The sequence below is a fragment of the Lactuca virosa genome, chromosome 8, assembly GCF_052849685.1.
Source record: "Lactuca virosa cultivar CGN04683 chromosome 8, Lactuca_virosa_CGN04683_v6, whole genome shotgun sequence".
NCBI lineage: Eukaryota > Viridiplantae > Streptophyta > Magnoliopsida > Asterales > Asteraceae > Lactuca > Lactuca virosa.
The window spans coordinates 111,407,625-111,423,014 of NC_136433.1; the positions used below are offsets into that span (position 1 = coordinate 111,407,625).

Here is a 15,390-nt window from a genome sequence, read left to right on the forward strand (position 1 = left end):
CTTTTGTATTAAATGTCATAGTTGAAGCCACATATGATTCAATATCAGTTTTATAAGTTAAACTCTGTTCCAATAGTATAATAAGATCCCAAAAAAATGTAGTTTTTATTAAACATAATAAAAAATATACGACCTAAAAAATGTTTGTATTTTTTACATTAACCCTTAATAGAATGAGTTGTAAATAAAAAATATGTATTTAGAAACTTTTAATTTCATAAAACATCCTATAGAAATAAGTAAATTTTTTATAATAAAATTTCAAAGGACAATTATATGTTGTTCGATACATATTATCTTTTTTCTGTCTGATAAACCATTTAGTATTAATTAATTCAGAAAATGTAGGGTTCCATAATTATTCAAGAGGCTAAATAAAAATATAAAATATGCTTAATGTAACCAGTTAGAGATAACACGAGAATGATTTCAATATTTTCATTTAAAGGTTATCAAATGTTTTATAAATCGGTTTTGTAGTTGAACCGGTATGACGATCGATTTTCCGTTTCAACCCGATTTTCTTGAGTTTTCATGTTCTTTTTCTTATTTTCATGTATACATATAAGTTCAAACATCAAAAATACATATAAAAACAAGTTTAAACACTAAAAATACATATAATAACAAGTTGTAGATCACTCCAACTACATTAAAAAAAAATACATAACCATAAATTTTATATCAATCTATATATATATCAAAAAGAAAATAAAATATAATACCAAGACAAAATATAATTTTAGATGAATACACACACATCAAAAAGCCATGAGTTTTATTCAATTTAAAACAAATATAAAATATGTGAAATGACCACCAAAGTTTGTTATGTAAAATGTTTCATTTTCATGTGTTTTTAATCAATTTAATCAGACGGTTCCTTCTGTTCCAGAAATAGACATGCTAGTTGAACCGCTTCCTTTTCTGGTTTCCGGTCCAACCCGTTCGAACCGATTTTTAAAACATCGAGGTTATCAAACAACTTTTTTGAACACCGATATTCAACCAAATTAACCTTTGAAGTCTTTCTATTTTGGTTGATCACTTGCTAAAATTGGAATTATTCCAAAACTGTTAACATCATATCCTTTTTATTTTTAAATTTAATTGTAAAAGATATTTGCTATAAATTTAAATTATCTTATAACTTATACACAAGAATTTCAATAGTATGCAATTTTATTAAATGTTTTAGGAAATTTTGGTAGTATCGGGAGATAATAATAATAACATTACTCATCAAAAAGATATGCACTCTCCTATTTTCAACAAGACACGTCTCAAAGGAGCGCAAACTCCCACATGAGTCATGAATATGCAGATCCCATTCCCCTCCTCCCAGTCTCTCTCCCGTGAAAGCACCTTTATTGCATTTAGCCACAAGACATTTTCTCCTTTTTGCCATAATATCTTCATCACAATTCGCAACCTACACACGTTGTGGCTGCCATTTTTTTTTAATATCTTTCTTTTAAAAAAATTTCCACTTGAGCGTGCAATCTCTCTTTTCATTTGTTTGTTTGGTCAATATTCAATTGCTTCCGGAAATTGGGCTTCCAGATATTCACTCACACCGACTTGCATACCAAGTGACACTCATTTCAAGCAAAGGTACATCATTCATTCACGTGTTCATCTCTTAGAGTAAGTTACCATCAATATTGATTACTTTCTGATTGAATTTGTGTATATTCCAACTCCTTATGGTATGGCTATGGCGAGATTCGATATAGTGAACATTGTATAAGGGTTTTCTGATCCATTTCTCGAACTGCACTTGAGTTTCGTAAAATTTCATCCGTGTAAAATCCCATTTGCGTCTCCTTGTGATTGAATTTGTGTATTTCTGGATACAGTATCGTGAAGGTTGATTAGGTTGTATAGTGTATTAGTATTGTGAAATTGTGAACTGATTACAATGTGTATTCGATTTTATTTCATGTACAAGTCAAAGTATTCAAGTTTTATTAACTTTTATGGTTGGTAAGAAACGGCCACAATTCCATATTTCGGAACAAAATTAGTCAAACTTCATTTGCTATCTGCTATAGTTTGAGAAATTCACCTGGGGGTTTTGTTTCAGATTAGAGGATAATGGTGAATTTAGGGTTGTTTTCTGAGATCAAGCCTCTAGTATCAGTGAATGTGAGATTCAGGATACCCTATTACACTCAATGGGGTCAGAGTTTGGTTGTGTGTGGCTCTGAACCAGTTCTTGGTTCTGGAAATGTGAAGAAGGGGCTTCTGTTGACCCCTTTCCATGAAGGTGATGCACTTATATGGGGTGGGAGTTTAGCAGTTCCAGCTGGGTTTCAAAGTGACTACAACTATTATGTAGTGGATGATGAGAGGAATGTGTTGAGATGGGAAGCTGGAAATAAGAGGAAATTGTTGCTTCCTGATGGAGTTGAAAATGGAAAAGTAGTGGAGCTTCATGATCTTTGGCAGGTTCATCTCTTCTCTCTGACTCTTTTCATTTTGTGCACAAGTTACTCACTAATCGGATTTAAAGATTCATGGCCTTAATTTGGTGTTATGCCAAACATGCAGAATGGTAGTGATAGTCTCCCTTCTAAAAGTGCATTCAAGAATGTCATCTTTCGCACCAGTAGCAGATTAGCTATTGAGAAACCACTTGGCACAATCAAGAATAAACTGGATCAAGAAGGTAATATTTTTTCAAGAATTGATTCACACTGATTCTTATCATGTTATCAATCTTTGATACTAATTCTATATGAATTTGGATCCTAAACTTGAGCTTGATCCAATGTTGAAAATGTTGATTGTTTTCAGATTTAGTGATTGTCCAATTCAAGATATGCTGTCCGAATATAGCCGAAGGAATATCAGTAATTGTCTTCTTGCTCAATATAACTACTCCATTAATTTATAGATTCACACAATTTTCACATGAAATATGATCTTTTTTTTTTTTTTTTTTTTGCAGGTATATGTAATTGGCAGCTCCACGGAGCTGGGTAAATGGAAGGTTAATGATGGACTTAAACTCAATTATGTTGGTGAATCTATTTGGGAAGGAGACTGTGTAGTACCAAAGGGCGCTTTCCCTCTAAAATATCCTTTCCATATGAGATTTTTAAAGCTTCTGTATAAAATCTCAAATTATATAATCTTTCATGTATCTTCCTTAACACCTTTTTCACATACAAATACTGTAAATATGGGAAGAACGGGAACTTCTCTCTGGAATATGGTTCAAATAGGGAGCTCCTAGTTGACATCTCAGCAAGTGGACCAAATTATACTGTCTTATCAGATGGCATGATGCGAGTAAGATGTTTAAGATATGTTTTATATTTTTATTAGTCTCAATCATATGTATGAAATCTGTTGTACTAAATCTGGTATGTTTTTTTACTAAGGAAATGCCATGGCGTGGTGCTGGTGTGGCAATCCCCATGTTTTCAGTGAGATCAGAGGATGATGTGGGAGTTGGAGAGTTTCTTGATCTAAAACTAGTTGTTGACTGGGCTGTTGACTCTGGCTTCCATTTACTCCAGCTTTTGCCCATAAATGATACTTCCGTTCACAAGATGTGGTGGGATTCATATCCATACAGGTAAGAATCTTTTGTTAGCTGAAAGCTGTAAAAGGCTTAATGCAATAAATAGCAGCATACTTTCATTTATTTGTTTATTATAGCAACCTACTTTCATTTCTTTCTTTTACACCATTCTATTCCCAGTTTTGTTCTTATCAAGGCATTGTACTTTGAAAATCTACCTGACTATAGGAGAACATGTTTTTTTTTTCAATGTACAATACTGTAATAGGAAGGAATGATGGTAGAATTCTATGATGAAAAAGTTAATTAAAGTACATTGCTATATCTTATCAAATTCACTATCTTGGAATATATGTTTTCCTTGCTGTGCAGCTCTCTGTCTGTATTTGCATTGCACCCGTTATACCTCAGACTCCAGGCTCTTTCAAAAAATATGCCAGATGACATCAATGTAGGTGTTACTACCTTTTTCATATAATCTCCAGGATATTTGTTTGTTATATTCCTTTTTGTCTCACTCTTTTATATGATCTGACGTAATATTAGTGTAAAAATGATGTATTATTATTTTCCTTATACTCTGCCTATGTGTCATTTTTTTTTGCAGCAAGAGATACAAACAGCCATGAAAGAGCTTGATGGGAAGGTAGATCTTCCTTCATCAAGCTACCTGAGTTGTAATAATCTTATATAATAGTAATTTATGATAATTTAATATATTGCAGCATGTAGATTATGAGGCTACCATGACTACAAAGCTTTCAATTGCCAAAAAGCTTTTCGATTTGGAAAAAGATTCAATACTAAATTCTACTTCCTTCAAGAAATTCTTGTCAGAGAACGAGGTACCTTTTGAAGATTTTGGAAAAAAAAAAAATAACACATCATTTCTTGACTTCTTGTTCTTGGTCAACTGTCTTCTTGTTATCTGTTTTTGCATGTGACAGGAATGGTTGAAACCGTATGCAGCCTTTTGTTTCTTACGGGATTTCTTTGAAACTTCAGACCACAGCCAATGGGGCACATTTAGTCAGTTTTCAAAAAATAAGGTTATTACAGAATCTAATTAGATACAGACAGTTAATAAAACATCTATTTTGCTGATTTTCTAACCTTATAAATTCATCAGCTTGAAAAACTCGTGTCCAAGGACAGCTTCCATTATGACATCATATCCTTCCATTATTACATACAATACCATTTGCACTTACAAGTAAGTTCATTAATACGATTTATTGAATTTCCACATTATAATAAGTAAAAGAAACTTGATATTACTTCCTTTTATCCACAGTTATCAGAAGCAGCAGAATATGCAAAAGAGAAAGGAGTGGTCTTAAAAGGAGATCTCCCAATTGGGGTTGATAGAAACAGTGTAGACACTTGGGTGAATCCAAATTTATTCCGTATGAACACCTCCACAGGGGCCCCACCGGATTATTTTGATAAAAATGGACAAAATTGGGGGTTTCCAACTTACAATTGGGAGGAAATGTCTAAAGACAACTATGCTTGGTGGCGTGCTCGTTTATCACAGGTTAATTTCTCACTTTCATATTTTACACTTAATCATTAAATTTGATTTGTAAAATTTTCTACTGAAACTGAATGATAATTTGGGATGACAGATGGCAAATTATTTCACGGCCTACAGGATAGATCACATTTTGGGTTTCTTTAGAATCTGGGAGCTTCCGGAACATGCAACTACAGGTCTAGTTGGAAAATTCCGACCTTCTATACCTCTTAGTCAGGTAAGTTTTCAAGATTTGATTTTTATACAAATGGAATTGTTGCTGTTTTGATATAAATAATGAACATTTTCAAATATAGGAAGAGCTTGAAAAAGAGGGAATATGGGACTTCGACCGCTTATGCAAACCCTACATCCTTCAGGACTTTTTACAGGTATTAAATTTGACATATTTTAATTGAATCTACAAGTGTGATATGTTTTTTTCTTTCAGGAAAAATTTGGACCATCTTGGATAGTTTTAGCCTCTCATTTCATGAATGAATATCAGAAAAACCGTTATGAGGTAGTAGTAATAATCTAATACTATAATTTTCATAACAATATATAACATTCTCTGGTATTACAGTTCAAGGAAGATTGCAACACAGAGAAAAAGATTGTGGCGAAGCTTAAATCACTAATTGACAAGTCATTGTTGCTGGAAAGTGAAGACAAGTTACGCCGTGGTCTTTTTGATCTTCTGCAGGTTAGATAATCAAGATTTATCAACCTTCTAATTTACTAAATTTTAATAAATGTTTTATTATTGTGGCAGAACGTAGTGCTTATTAGAGACCCCGAGGATGCTACAAGTTTTTATCCTCGTTTTAACCTACAAGATACATCAAGTTTCAAGGATTTGGATGAACACAGGTAAGCTATACATACCTTCTATATCTTAATTTTTTTTGGCTAATGAATCTGAATTTGGTTTCATGGTTGTTGAATTGATATTGATGTAGCAAAAACATTTTTAGAAGATTGTATTATGATTACTATTTTAATCGACAAGAGACTCTTTGGCGCCAAAATGCCATGAAGACTTTGCCCGCTCTTCTAAACTCATCTGATATGCTCGCATGTGGAGAAGATCTAGGCCTAATTCCTTCTTGCGTTCATCCTGTATGCATCCATCTTTCGTCTTTTTTCCCCAAATCCTTTAATGTTTTTTAAACACCAATATATTTGTGTTGCAGGTTATGCAAGAACTTGGATTAATCGGATTACGTATTCAACGTATGCCAAGTGAATCTGATTTGGAGTTTGGTATTCCTTCTCAATATGGCTATATGACGGTATGTTCTTCACACACACACACACACACTTGTATGTGTTTTTTGAATCATAAATCATAATATCGGTTGAATTTGTTGAAGGTATGTGCACCATCATGCCATGATTGTTCTACCTTACGTGCATGGTGGGAAGAAGATGAAGATAGAAGACGTTCTTTTTTCAAAACCATGGTGGGGTCCGACAGTTTGCCACCTAAGCAATGTGTTCCGGAAATAGTATATTTTGTGCTGCGTCAGCATGTTGAATCTCCATCCATGTGGGCAATTTTCCCTCTACAGGTATATATATATATATATATATATATATATATATATATTCAGTCATTTCATCAGTTTTAAATCCTCAAATAATCCATTTCATTTGTCAGGATTTGTTAGCCCTAAAAGAAGCATACACAGCACGCCCTGCAATAGAGGAGACGATCAATGATCCCACAAATCCTAAACATTACTGGCGATTCCGTAAGTGTAATCCGGTTTCTTTTTTCTCAACATAACTAAATCACATTCTAATTTATTTTTTTTATTTATTTATTTTTTTTAAATTAAAAAAATCTGTCAGGTGTTCATGTGACAATGGAATCCCTGTTGAAAGACAGACAACTTACAACAGTGATTAAAGAACTTGTTCGCGGGAGTGCAAGATCATATCCTGGTCAAGAAGAGGAGGCGAATCTTGTGGTTGTTTCTGAGAAGGAACAAATTAAAAACGAGGAGAAGGAGAAGGAGAAGATTCGTGTCACAAATCAAGATCCAAAAATCACAAGCATTGCGGTTCTGTAAGGTTTTATTTTACAGGTTACGTATGATTCCAGGAGTTGTTTCACTTTGTTGACTTCTGGTGTGGATCATTGTTGCCATAAGTGCATGTAAATCGATGCATTTATGGTTTTGTGTTTATAAGATGCATATCAATCTGGGATTCCGACACTTTAAAAGCAAATGCTGCAATAAAAAAAATTCCTATTTTTAGCTCCTACCTAACTTGTCTCGTGTTAAGACGTATTTTCATTTATTTGTTCATATAGTATTTGACTTTTATTTCTTTCAAACAGCAAACATATTATTAAGCTAGCAAGAAGCTAGACAAAAACCCAAAAAAAATAAAAAAAATACATGCAAGAGATAGCGAGGGTCGGATCCTGTTTAACCCAATTCAAGTTCAAACTACGACACCTAAAATTAGCCAAGAAAATACCGAGTAACAATCTGGTCAAGAGTAACAATATGGTCAAACAACGAACTCTTTTTAGGAATTTCTCTACAAAAAATACAGTCATTACGAAACCGCTAAAACCGCTAAATATGCCCCCATAAGGTAAGAAAGGAGGCTTCTAAGAACTCTTTATGAACCTTAGACATCCTAAGAGAGCAAAACCAAATAAACCAATCCCGCATATAAACCAATCCCGCATAGAAGTCAAAGTAGGCATCACAATATTTTATCATCTAACCCAAAAGAAGCAATAAATCATCGGCCATTGGGCACCCCAAAAAAAGATGGTTAATGGATTCCAACTCCTGTCGCAGGACACATAATAGAAGACAAAACAAGACCTCTACTAGACAAAATTTTCCTAGTAGGGAGCTTATCCAAGTGCAACTGCCAACCAAAAACATTATTTTATATAGGAACAATACAACACCATTTAGTCGCAATATCAAAACAAATCAAAATTTTCTTATCAATCACCAACCGAGTAGAGCTAACAAAAAACGAACCCGAACCCGAACCCGAACCCGAACCCGAACCAACTAACGACCAACTCCATCTATCAGGAATAGGGGAAAGAACCACTTTGTTTAGCAAAGCGGAAAACTCCTCCTACTGAACACTTTCGACACCTCCTCTAGGCGTGCAACGAAACGAACCCGATCTATTAGTTTGCATAAGTTTTTGGGCCACCGAAACATGCTTATCTAACTCCAAAGCATAGATTCTATGAAATTTAGTCTTCAAAGGCATGTCAATAATCCATATATCCTCCCAAAAGCTCGTATCCGAACCATCACCAATTTTCTTTTTACAAAAATAAAAAAGGTTGACCCATTTAGAGTGTAAATTATCTAGCGCCTTTATAATAGAAACCTCTGTGAGGATTTCTGAGTGATATTACCAATCAAACCTTGAACACCATGTACAACCTTAACGATTTTAATCCATAGAGCAGTGGGAGAAGAAAGAAAACGACAAACCCATTTGAAAATTAGAGCACGGTTCAAAGCAGAAAGGTTGCTCACCACAAGACCACCATGAACCTTCTGCGCCATCATCTTCTTCCAACTCACCAAAGTCATTTTCCTTCCAAATCAGCCCCTAAAAAGAAAAAAAATTCCTCATAGATTCAAGGATTTTAAGCACACCTTCCAGAGCCTTAAAAAGAGACATAAAATAAGTGGAAGAGCACCCAAGACTGATTTTAACAAAGTCAATCTACCACCCACTGAAAGAGTTTTAACTTTCTAATTTGACAACTTACAAGTAACTTTACGAATAACATCACCCCAAGCTTCCACCCGAGACATATTTTTTTCCCACAAGAAGATCCAAACAAGTAAACGGAAACTTGCTAGCCACACACCCAATTGAAGCTGCCATCTCATCCACCACTGATTGATTGACACCAATACCCATAATCTGACTTTTATGAATATTAATTTTGAGACCTGAGATTAGGTAAAAACAATGAAGCAATATAACGATGGTCACAACATTTTCTTGAGACCACTGGCAAAAGAAGATAACACCGTCTGCATAAAACAGGTGAGACAAAGGAACCCGATTATAGCATTATACTTCTAATTTTATTCTTATTAAGAGAATGTATTTTAAAAAATTATAACAAGAATTGCATTTTATTAGGACTTAGGTTGACATTCCTATAAAGAAAGGAAAGTAGAATGCTAAAATAGATAAATAAAATTTGCGCTGCTATTTCTAACATTAGTCCTTGTTTTATATATTTTAATTTTTGAAAATCTCAAATTGGCCCATAGAACCTTGATGACTGAATTTTGAAGCTTATAAGTTCGCATATTTAGTAAGTTTCTAATGATCATGCAAGGTAAACTTGTGAAGATTAACTAGGATGAAGCTAGTAGTAAGCCTAATGTTTATGCATGTGCATATAGAATGAAAAAGAGTTGGAATGATTGTATCTTGTGTATTAACTTTTGGTAAACATTACCGTGAAATATATACGGCAAGAGGAGTAACAAATTACTTAACTATAGGACCTACGTGCAAGTAAGCTATTTACTAAGTCAAAGTGTAATAAATATCTATGGACTAAGAATAATAAATATTAAGTTATCACCTTAGCAAGCTGAATGATAAGTTTGAATTGAAGCTTGGAACGTAGATTGCTAAGTTTGTCCTTACTCAAAGGCTTTGTAAATATATCAACTAGCTGATTAGAAGAAGAAACATGACAAATGTTTAGATCCCCTGTTTCATTTTGCTCCCTGACAAAGTGAAAATCCTGGTTGATATGTTTTAACTGGAACTAATAACTGGATTTTTGCACATGAAAGTTGCACCAATGTTGTCATATAGAATCATAGGAGGCTGTTGAAGATCGACTTGTAGAGCGCGCATGTTAGGGGTGTCAAACCCAACAAATAAAGGGTACAAATGACTCCTTAAACACTACTACTATGCACTAAAAACGTAGTACAAGGTAAGTAGGGTCGATCCACAGAGACACGGGACAAGTGTTTATACCTTTTTGCGTAAGGTACAAAAATGGTCACAGAATGGGGGGAATTTATAAGCAATGATTTAAACTATAGAATAAAGCAATAAGTAAATAATTGATTAAGTGAAATAAGTTCAAGATTTGTAAGTACTCCAACTCTATGCAAGACAAATTAGCAATGTGATTCCATGGATGACAAGATATTTGTTTAATTCTATCTAAGTTGGTACTTGAAAGTGTTAACAAGCTCTAACACTTCCCATTCACCACAATAATTAACCAAAACAAGCTCTTTGATTAATCCTAACCTTACTAACCTAATCTAAACAAGCTCTTAGAATTAGATTGAAAGGTTGCTTTAAACTTTATGTGAATGTTCCCAACAACACTCAATACTCCTCACAAGCTCGGGAGTGTAAAAGTGTGTGAAAAGATTTACACTAAATTCATTCAATAGAAATCAAATTAGTGCTTGTTACCTAGTCCAATTTACAAAACAATTACGGATTTTGCAATTAGATAACTTGAATGATCTAACCCTAATTCAAATGGCCAATAAGAATCACAATTAGAATCAAACATTCGATTGAGACAAAATCAAATTCACTAGATAGAAAATTGAAAGCAAACATCAAGTCATATGATTGAAATCACAACTAAGAAGTCAAGACATGAAGTTGGAGAAGCTAGGGTTCTAGCCAATCATGGCTAGAACAAGATCACAAATCTAGAAAATGAAATTAAAGTTCTTACAAAATGAAATCAAATGTTCCCAAGTGTTAATCAACTTCAAAATCCTCAAGAAAATTGCTTTCTCTGCTCCAAAAGTCGACCCCCCTTTAAAAAATTGGTTTTTCCCTTTAAGAATGGTGAAAAACTGCTTTAAAACCCGCATTTACGTTTACACGGCCCGCGTAAATTAACACTGTCGTTTACGCGCCCGCGTAAACGCAAAAATACACTGTGCAGAAATCTACGTTTACACGGCCGTGTAAACGCAAGGCTTCCATTTACACGGCCGTGTAAATCTCTGTAAAGCCAAAATCTTCATTTCTTTGATATCTTGCTCCTCGTTGCTCCGCAAGTCCCGAAATTTTGTCCGCAACTCTTATTTACCTCCTCCAACAAGATCCTACCTCCAAAAGTCCCTAAAATATCACAAAAGTATGTGAATGAAATTGCCTCATGAAAAATCCCGAAAAACATGCAAAATGCATGAGTTTAAGCCTATATGCAATGTACTTTTATGAAATAAAGGTACAAAAATGGGTACATGAAATGCACCTAACAAATCTCCCCAAGCTTAAACCTTTCTTGTCCTCAAGAAAGAACAAGAAAATTTAAACCGGAGAAAATAAAATAAAAGAGAAGAAAATAAAATCAAAGTTAAACTTTTTTTTTTTTTTTTTTGAAACAAAATGCAAGAAATCAAAACAAACATGAAAAAAATATATCCAACCCAATTAACCCTGTTTTGTACCATAGTTGAGAATGTACCTGTCATGCCTTGAGTCAACTTGGCTTTAGTCTCAAAATATTATATGATAATAGAAATAAGACTTTGGCCACTCCCTAATACAACTCAACAGAATCAAACATCACAACACTAATTCCCTTTCAATATCATCAAGTCAATTCTTGGAACAAATTATGGTCTTACTCTCGTGAAATTATATGTGACAAAACATGCTCAACCATCTTTGTTTCATAAAATATAACAATGCCCGATTCCAACTATTTGTTGATCAACAACAATCTTTTTCTGAAAAATCTTTCCTAAAAATTCCCTAATATTTATCCAGATTGGTTACAAACTTCAAACCACTTACACCAGTCAAAGTAATTAACATTCAGTCCAATGTCATAAGTTCAAATCCAAGTCCAAGGGAATCTTTTGACTGCCAAGTATTTTTCCTAAACACAATATTCAATTAAACTATAAACACAATTATATACAAACTTCTTAATTATATTTTTTACAAATAAAGCTCATGGCTTTCTTTGAAATCCGTGTAACGGGCTTCCAACCAACACATCCAAATCAAATGACCTTAGTGTGCTAGATTTAAAGAGATCCCTCAGGTTTACTTGCCCGAACCTCAAAGGCCACAGATTAGCTTTATTTGCTATTATTAAGTTCATGACTTTCTATGGAACCCATGTAACGAATTTTCAACTCAATCAGTCTCAAACAATTTAGCTTTAGGCGATTAGATGTAAAACACCCCTCAGAGTTTACTTGTTCGAATCCCAAAGGTCACAGATTAACTTAATAATAGTTTTTTTTAAGTAACACAAATACAAATAACTAAGTTAACACATAACACTCTTATTAATTTATTTATTTATTTGGCCAATTTCTTTATATTTTCGTCCTTGACTTTTCTATTGTGGGACATCTCACGGTCTATTACCGTGAGGACTTCTAAGACATTTTTCAGGGGACTAAAGGTTAACATGCAAAGACCCGTAAGTATAGTTGAAAGCTATGTCCCCAAGCAGGGTATATAAAAGGGGATGAGTAGAAAAGACTTTTTAGAGCGCTGGAAGGCTCGGGACATTGAAATTTTGCATTCTTTTTTTTTATTTGGCATTTTAAGTTCAATTGAGCACTTACTACTCATAAGACCAGTCATATGTCCCAAAGAATTAACTCATACCTGCTGTTATGCTCCAATGTTGACAATCTTCTCACTTTCTGTTTTGCACAAGTAGCTTCGGGAGGTGTGTTCGTGTGTGATTAACTTGCTTTTAGATTTTTCAATAAAAAGAGCAAGCCAATTTCAAGGCACGTGACTCATTTACCAGCTCAACTGTTTTGAAAAGATTCGGTTGCTTGGGATTGGATCAATTGTTTTTTTTTCTTCAAAGAATGCAATGCAAAAATTTGGATGCAAACAAAATGCAAAAAAAATAATAAAAATTAGAATAGAAAGAAAATCTTTTTGGTTTTTGAAAAATTTTCTATGCAGAAAAATGAACAAGAAAATAAAAATAATGCAATATGTACAAAATTAATGCAACCTACATGCAACGGAATTTATGCATGGATGGATTCCCCTCCCCAAGCTTAAAATAAGCATTGTCCTCGATGCTTGGAGAGAGCTAAGCCATCTAATTATCAGGGGTGGTGGAGGATGGTAGATGGGTTGGGAATGGGTCCAAAACAGTCACAAATGCACACCAATTGAATTTTAAGTAAAATATGAACGATTAAAGATATGGAAAGAATTTACCGAATCGTTCTTGGAGCCTCGCAATTGTTGTGTGAACCTCCTCTTCATCCTCCCCAAGCTATTCGTGAAGTATTTTTGGAGCCGGAGATTCATTTTCTAGGCATAAAAAATAAGTTTAAAACCATTTGGGACATTAAAAAAAATTGAAATTTACCAAAGACTAAAAAGTTTTAAAAGAAAGAAAAAAAAACTCCGGGTTGCCTCCCGGTTAGCTGCCCTTGTTTTAAGTCGTTGGCTCGACTTGGCCCCTGAATGTGCTTTGTTCTAAGTAGGTGGGCCTTTACAACACATTAACCTTCTCGCCACTTCCTTCAATTGAAAACTTATCTTCTACCTGACTTTTTTTTTCTTTTTTTTTAAAGCACCTGCTCACAAAATGCTTGACATAAACAATTAGTAACACCGTGTCCCCGGCAACGGCGCCAATTTGTTAGGGGTGTCAAACCCAACAAATAAAGGGTACAAATGACTCCTTAAACACTACTACTATGCACTAAAAACGTAGTACAAGGTAAGTAGGGTCGATCCACAGAGACACGGGACAAGTGTTTATACCTTTTTGCGTAAGGTACAAAAATGGTCACAGAATGGGGGGAATTTATAAGCAATGATTTAAACTATAGAATAAAGCAATAAGTAAATAATTGATTAAGTGAAATAAGTTCAAGATTTGTAAGTACTCCAACTCTATGCAAGACAAATTAGCAATGTGATTCCATGGATGACAAGATATTTGTTTAATTCTATCTAAGTTGGTACTTGAAAGTGTTAACAAGCTCTAACACTTCCCATTCACCACAATAATTAACCAAAACAAGCTCTTTGATTAATCCTAACCTTACTAACCTAATCTAAACAAGCTCTTAGAATTAGATTGAAAGGTTGCTTTAAACTTTATGTGAATGTTCCCAACAACACTCAATACTCCTCACAAGCTCGGGAGTGTAAAAGTGTGTGAAAAGATTTACACTAAATTCATTCAATAGAAATCAAATTAGTGCTTGTTACCTAGTCCAATTTACAAAACAATTACGGATTTTGCAATTAGATAACTTGAATGATCTAACCCTAATTCAAATGGCCAATAAGAATCACAATTAGAATCAAACATTCGATTGAGACAAAATCAAATTCACTAGATAGAAAATTGAAAGCAAACATCAAGTCATATGATTGAAATCACAACTAAGAAGTCAAGACATGAAGTTGGAGAAGCTAGGGTTCTAGCCAATCATGGCTAGAACAAGATCACAAATCTAGAAAATGAAATTAAAGTTCTTACAAAATGAAATCAAATGTTCCCAAGTGTTAATCAACTTCAAAATCCTCAAGAAAATTGCTTTCTCTGCTCCAAAAGTCGACCCCCCTTTAAAAAATTGGTTTTTCCCTTTAAGAATGGTGAAAAACTGCTTTAAAACCCGCATTTACGTTTACACGGCCCGCGTAAATTAACACTGTCGTTTACGCGCCCGCGTAAACGCAAAAATACACTGTGCAGAAATCTACGTTTACACGGCCGTGTAAACGCAAGGCTTCCATTTACACGGCCGTGTAAATCTCTGTAAAGCCAAAATCTTCATTTCTTTGATATCTTGCTCCTCGTTGCTCCGCAAGTCCCGAAATTTTGTCCGCAACTCTTATTTACCTCCTCCAACAAGATCCTACCTCCAAAAGTCCCTAAAATATCACAAAAGTATGTGAATGAAATTGCCTCATGAAAAATCCCGAAAAACATGCAAAATGCATGAGTTTAAGCCTATATGCAATGTACTTTTATGAAATAAAGCTACAAAAATGGGTACATGAAATGCACCTAACAGCGCATCAATTGATATATCCGTAATAACTCAACTAAAGTATAAGTAACTACTCGATATTCTGCTTCGATATTGGACCGAGCAACCACTTGCTATTTTCTAGAAGTCCATCTAATTAAATTGCTGCCATGAAACACCACAAATCCATATTGAGATCAACTATCATCATTGTTGGAAGTCCAACCGACATTCGAATAAGCCAAAAGAGAAAGATCTTTGTGTAACGCCCTGTTCCGAATCAATTCCTAATCGAGGCTGTGGCCCGAAGAGCGGTCACCATAAGGATTAGGGCCTTT

The 15,390-nt window shown here is 34.2% G+C and overlaps 1 protein-coding gene across 1 annotated transcript; it reads left to right on the top strand.

The window, feature by feature from the left end:
* Positions 1-1,279: 1,279 nt before the first annotated feature.
* DPE2 (disproportionating enzyme 2) lies at positions 1,280-7,322 on the top strand. Its single transcript, XM_079064482.1, has 23 exons — positions 1,280-1,614; positions 2,087-2,451; positions 2,554-2,671; positions 2,800-2,855; positions 2,954-3,081; positions 3,171-3,297; positions 3,390-3,586; positions 3,905-3,983; positions 4,140-4,178; positions 4,258-4,377; positions 4,480-4,581; positions 4,662-4,745; positions 4,827-5,069; positions 5,161-5,286; positions 5,366-5,440; positions 5,500-5,571; positions 5,635-5,754; positions 5,824-5,921; positions 6,011-6,170; positions 6,245-6,343; positions 6,425-6,622; positions 6,712-6,805; positions 6,906-7,322. The coding sequence occupies exons 2-23, from the start codon at positions 2,098-2,100 to the stop codon at positions 7,124-7,126; spliced, it is 2,910 nt and encodes a 969-aa protein (XP_078920608.1). The 5' UTR covers positions 1,280-1,614; positions 2,087-2,097; the 3' UTR covers positions 7,127-7,322.
* The last annotated feature ends 8,068 nt before the right edge of the window (positions 7,323-15,390 follow it).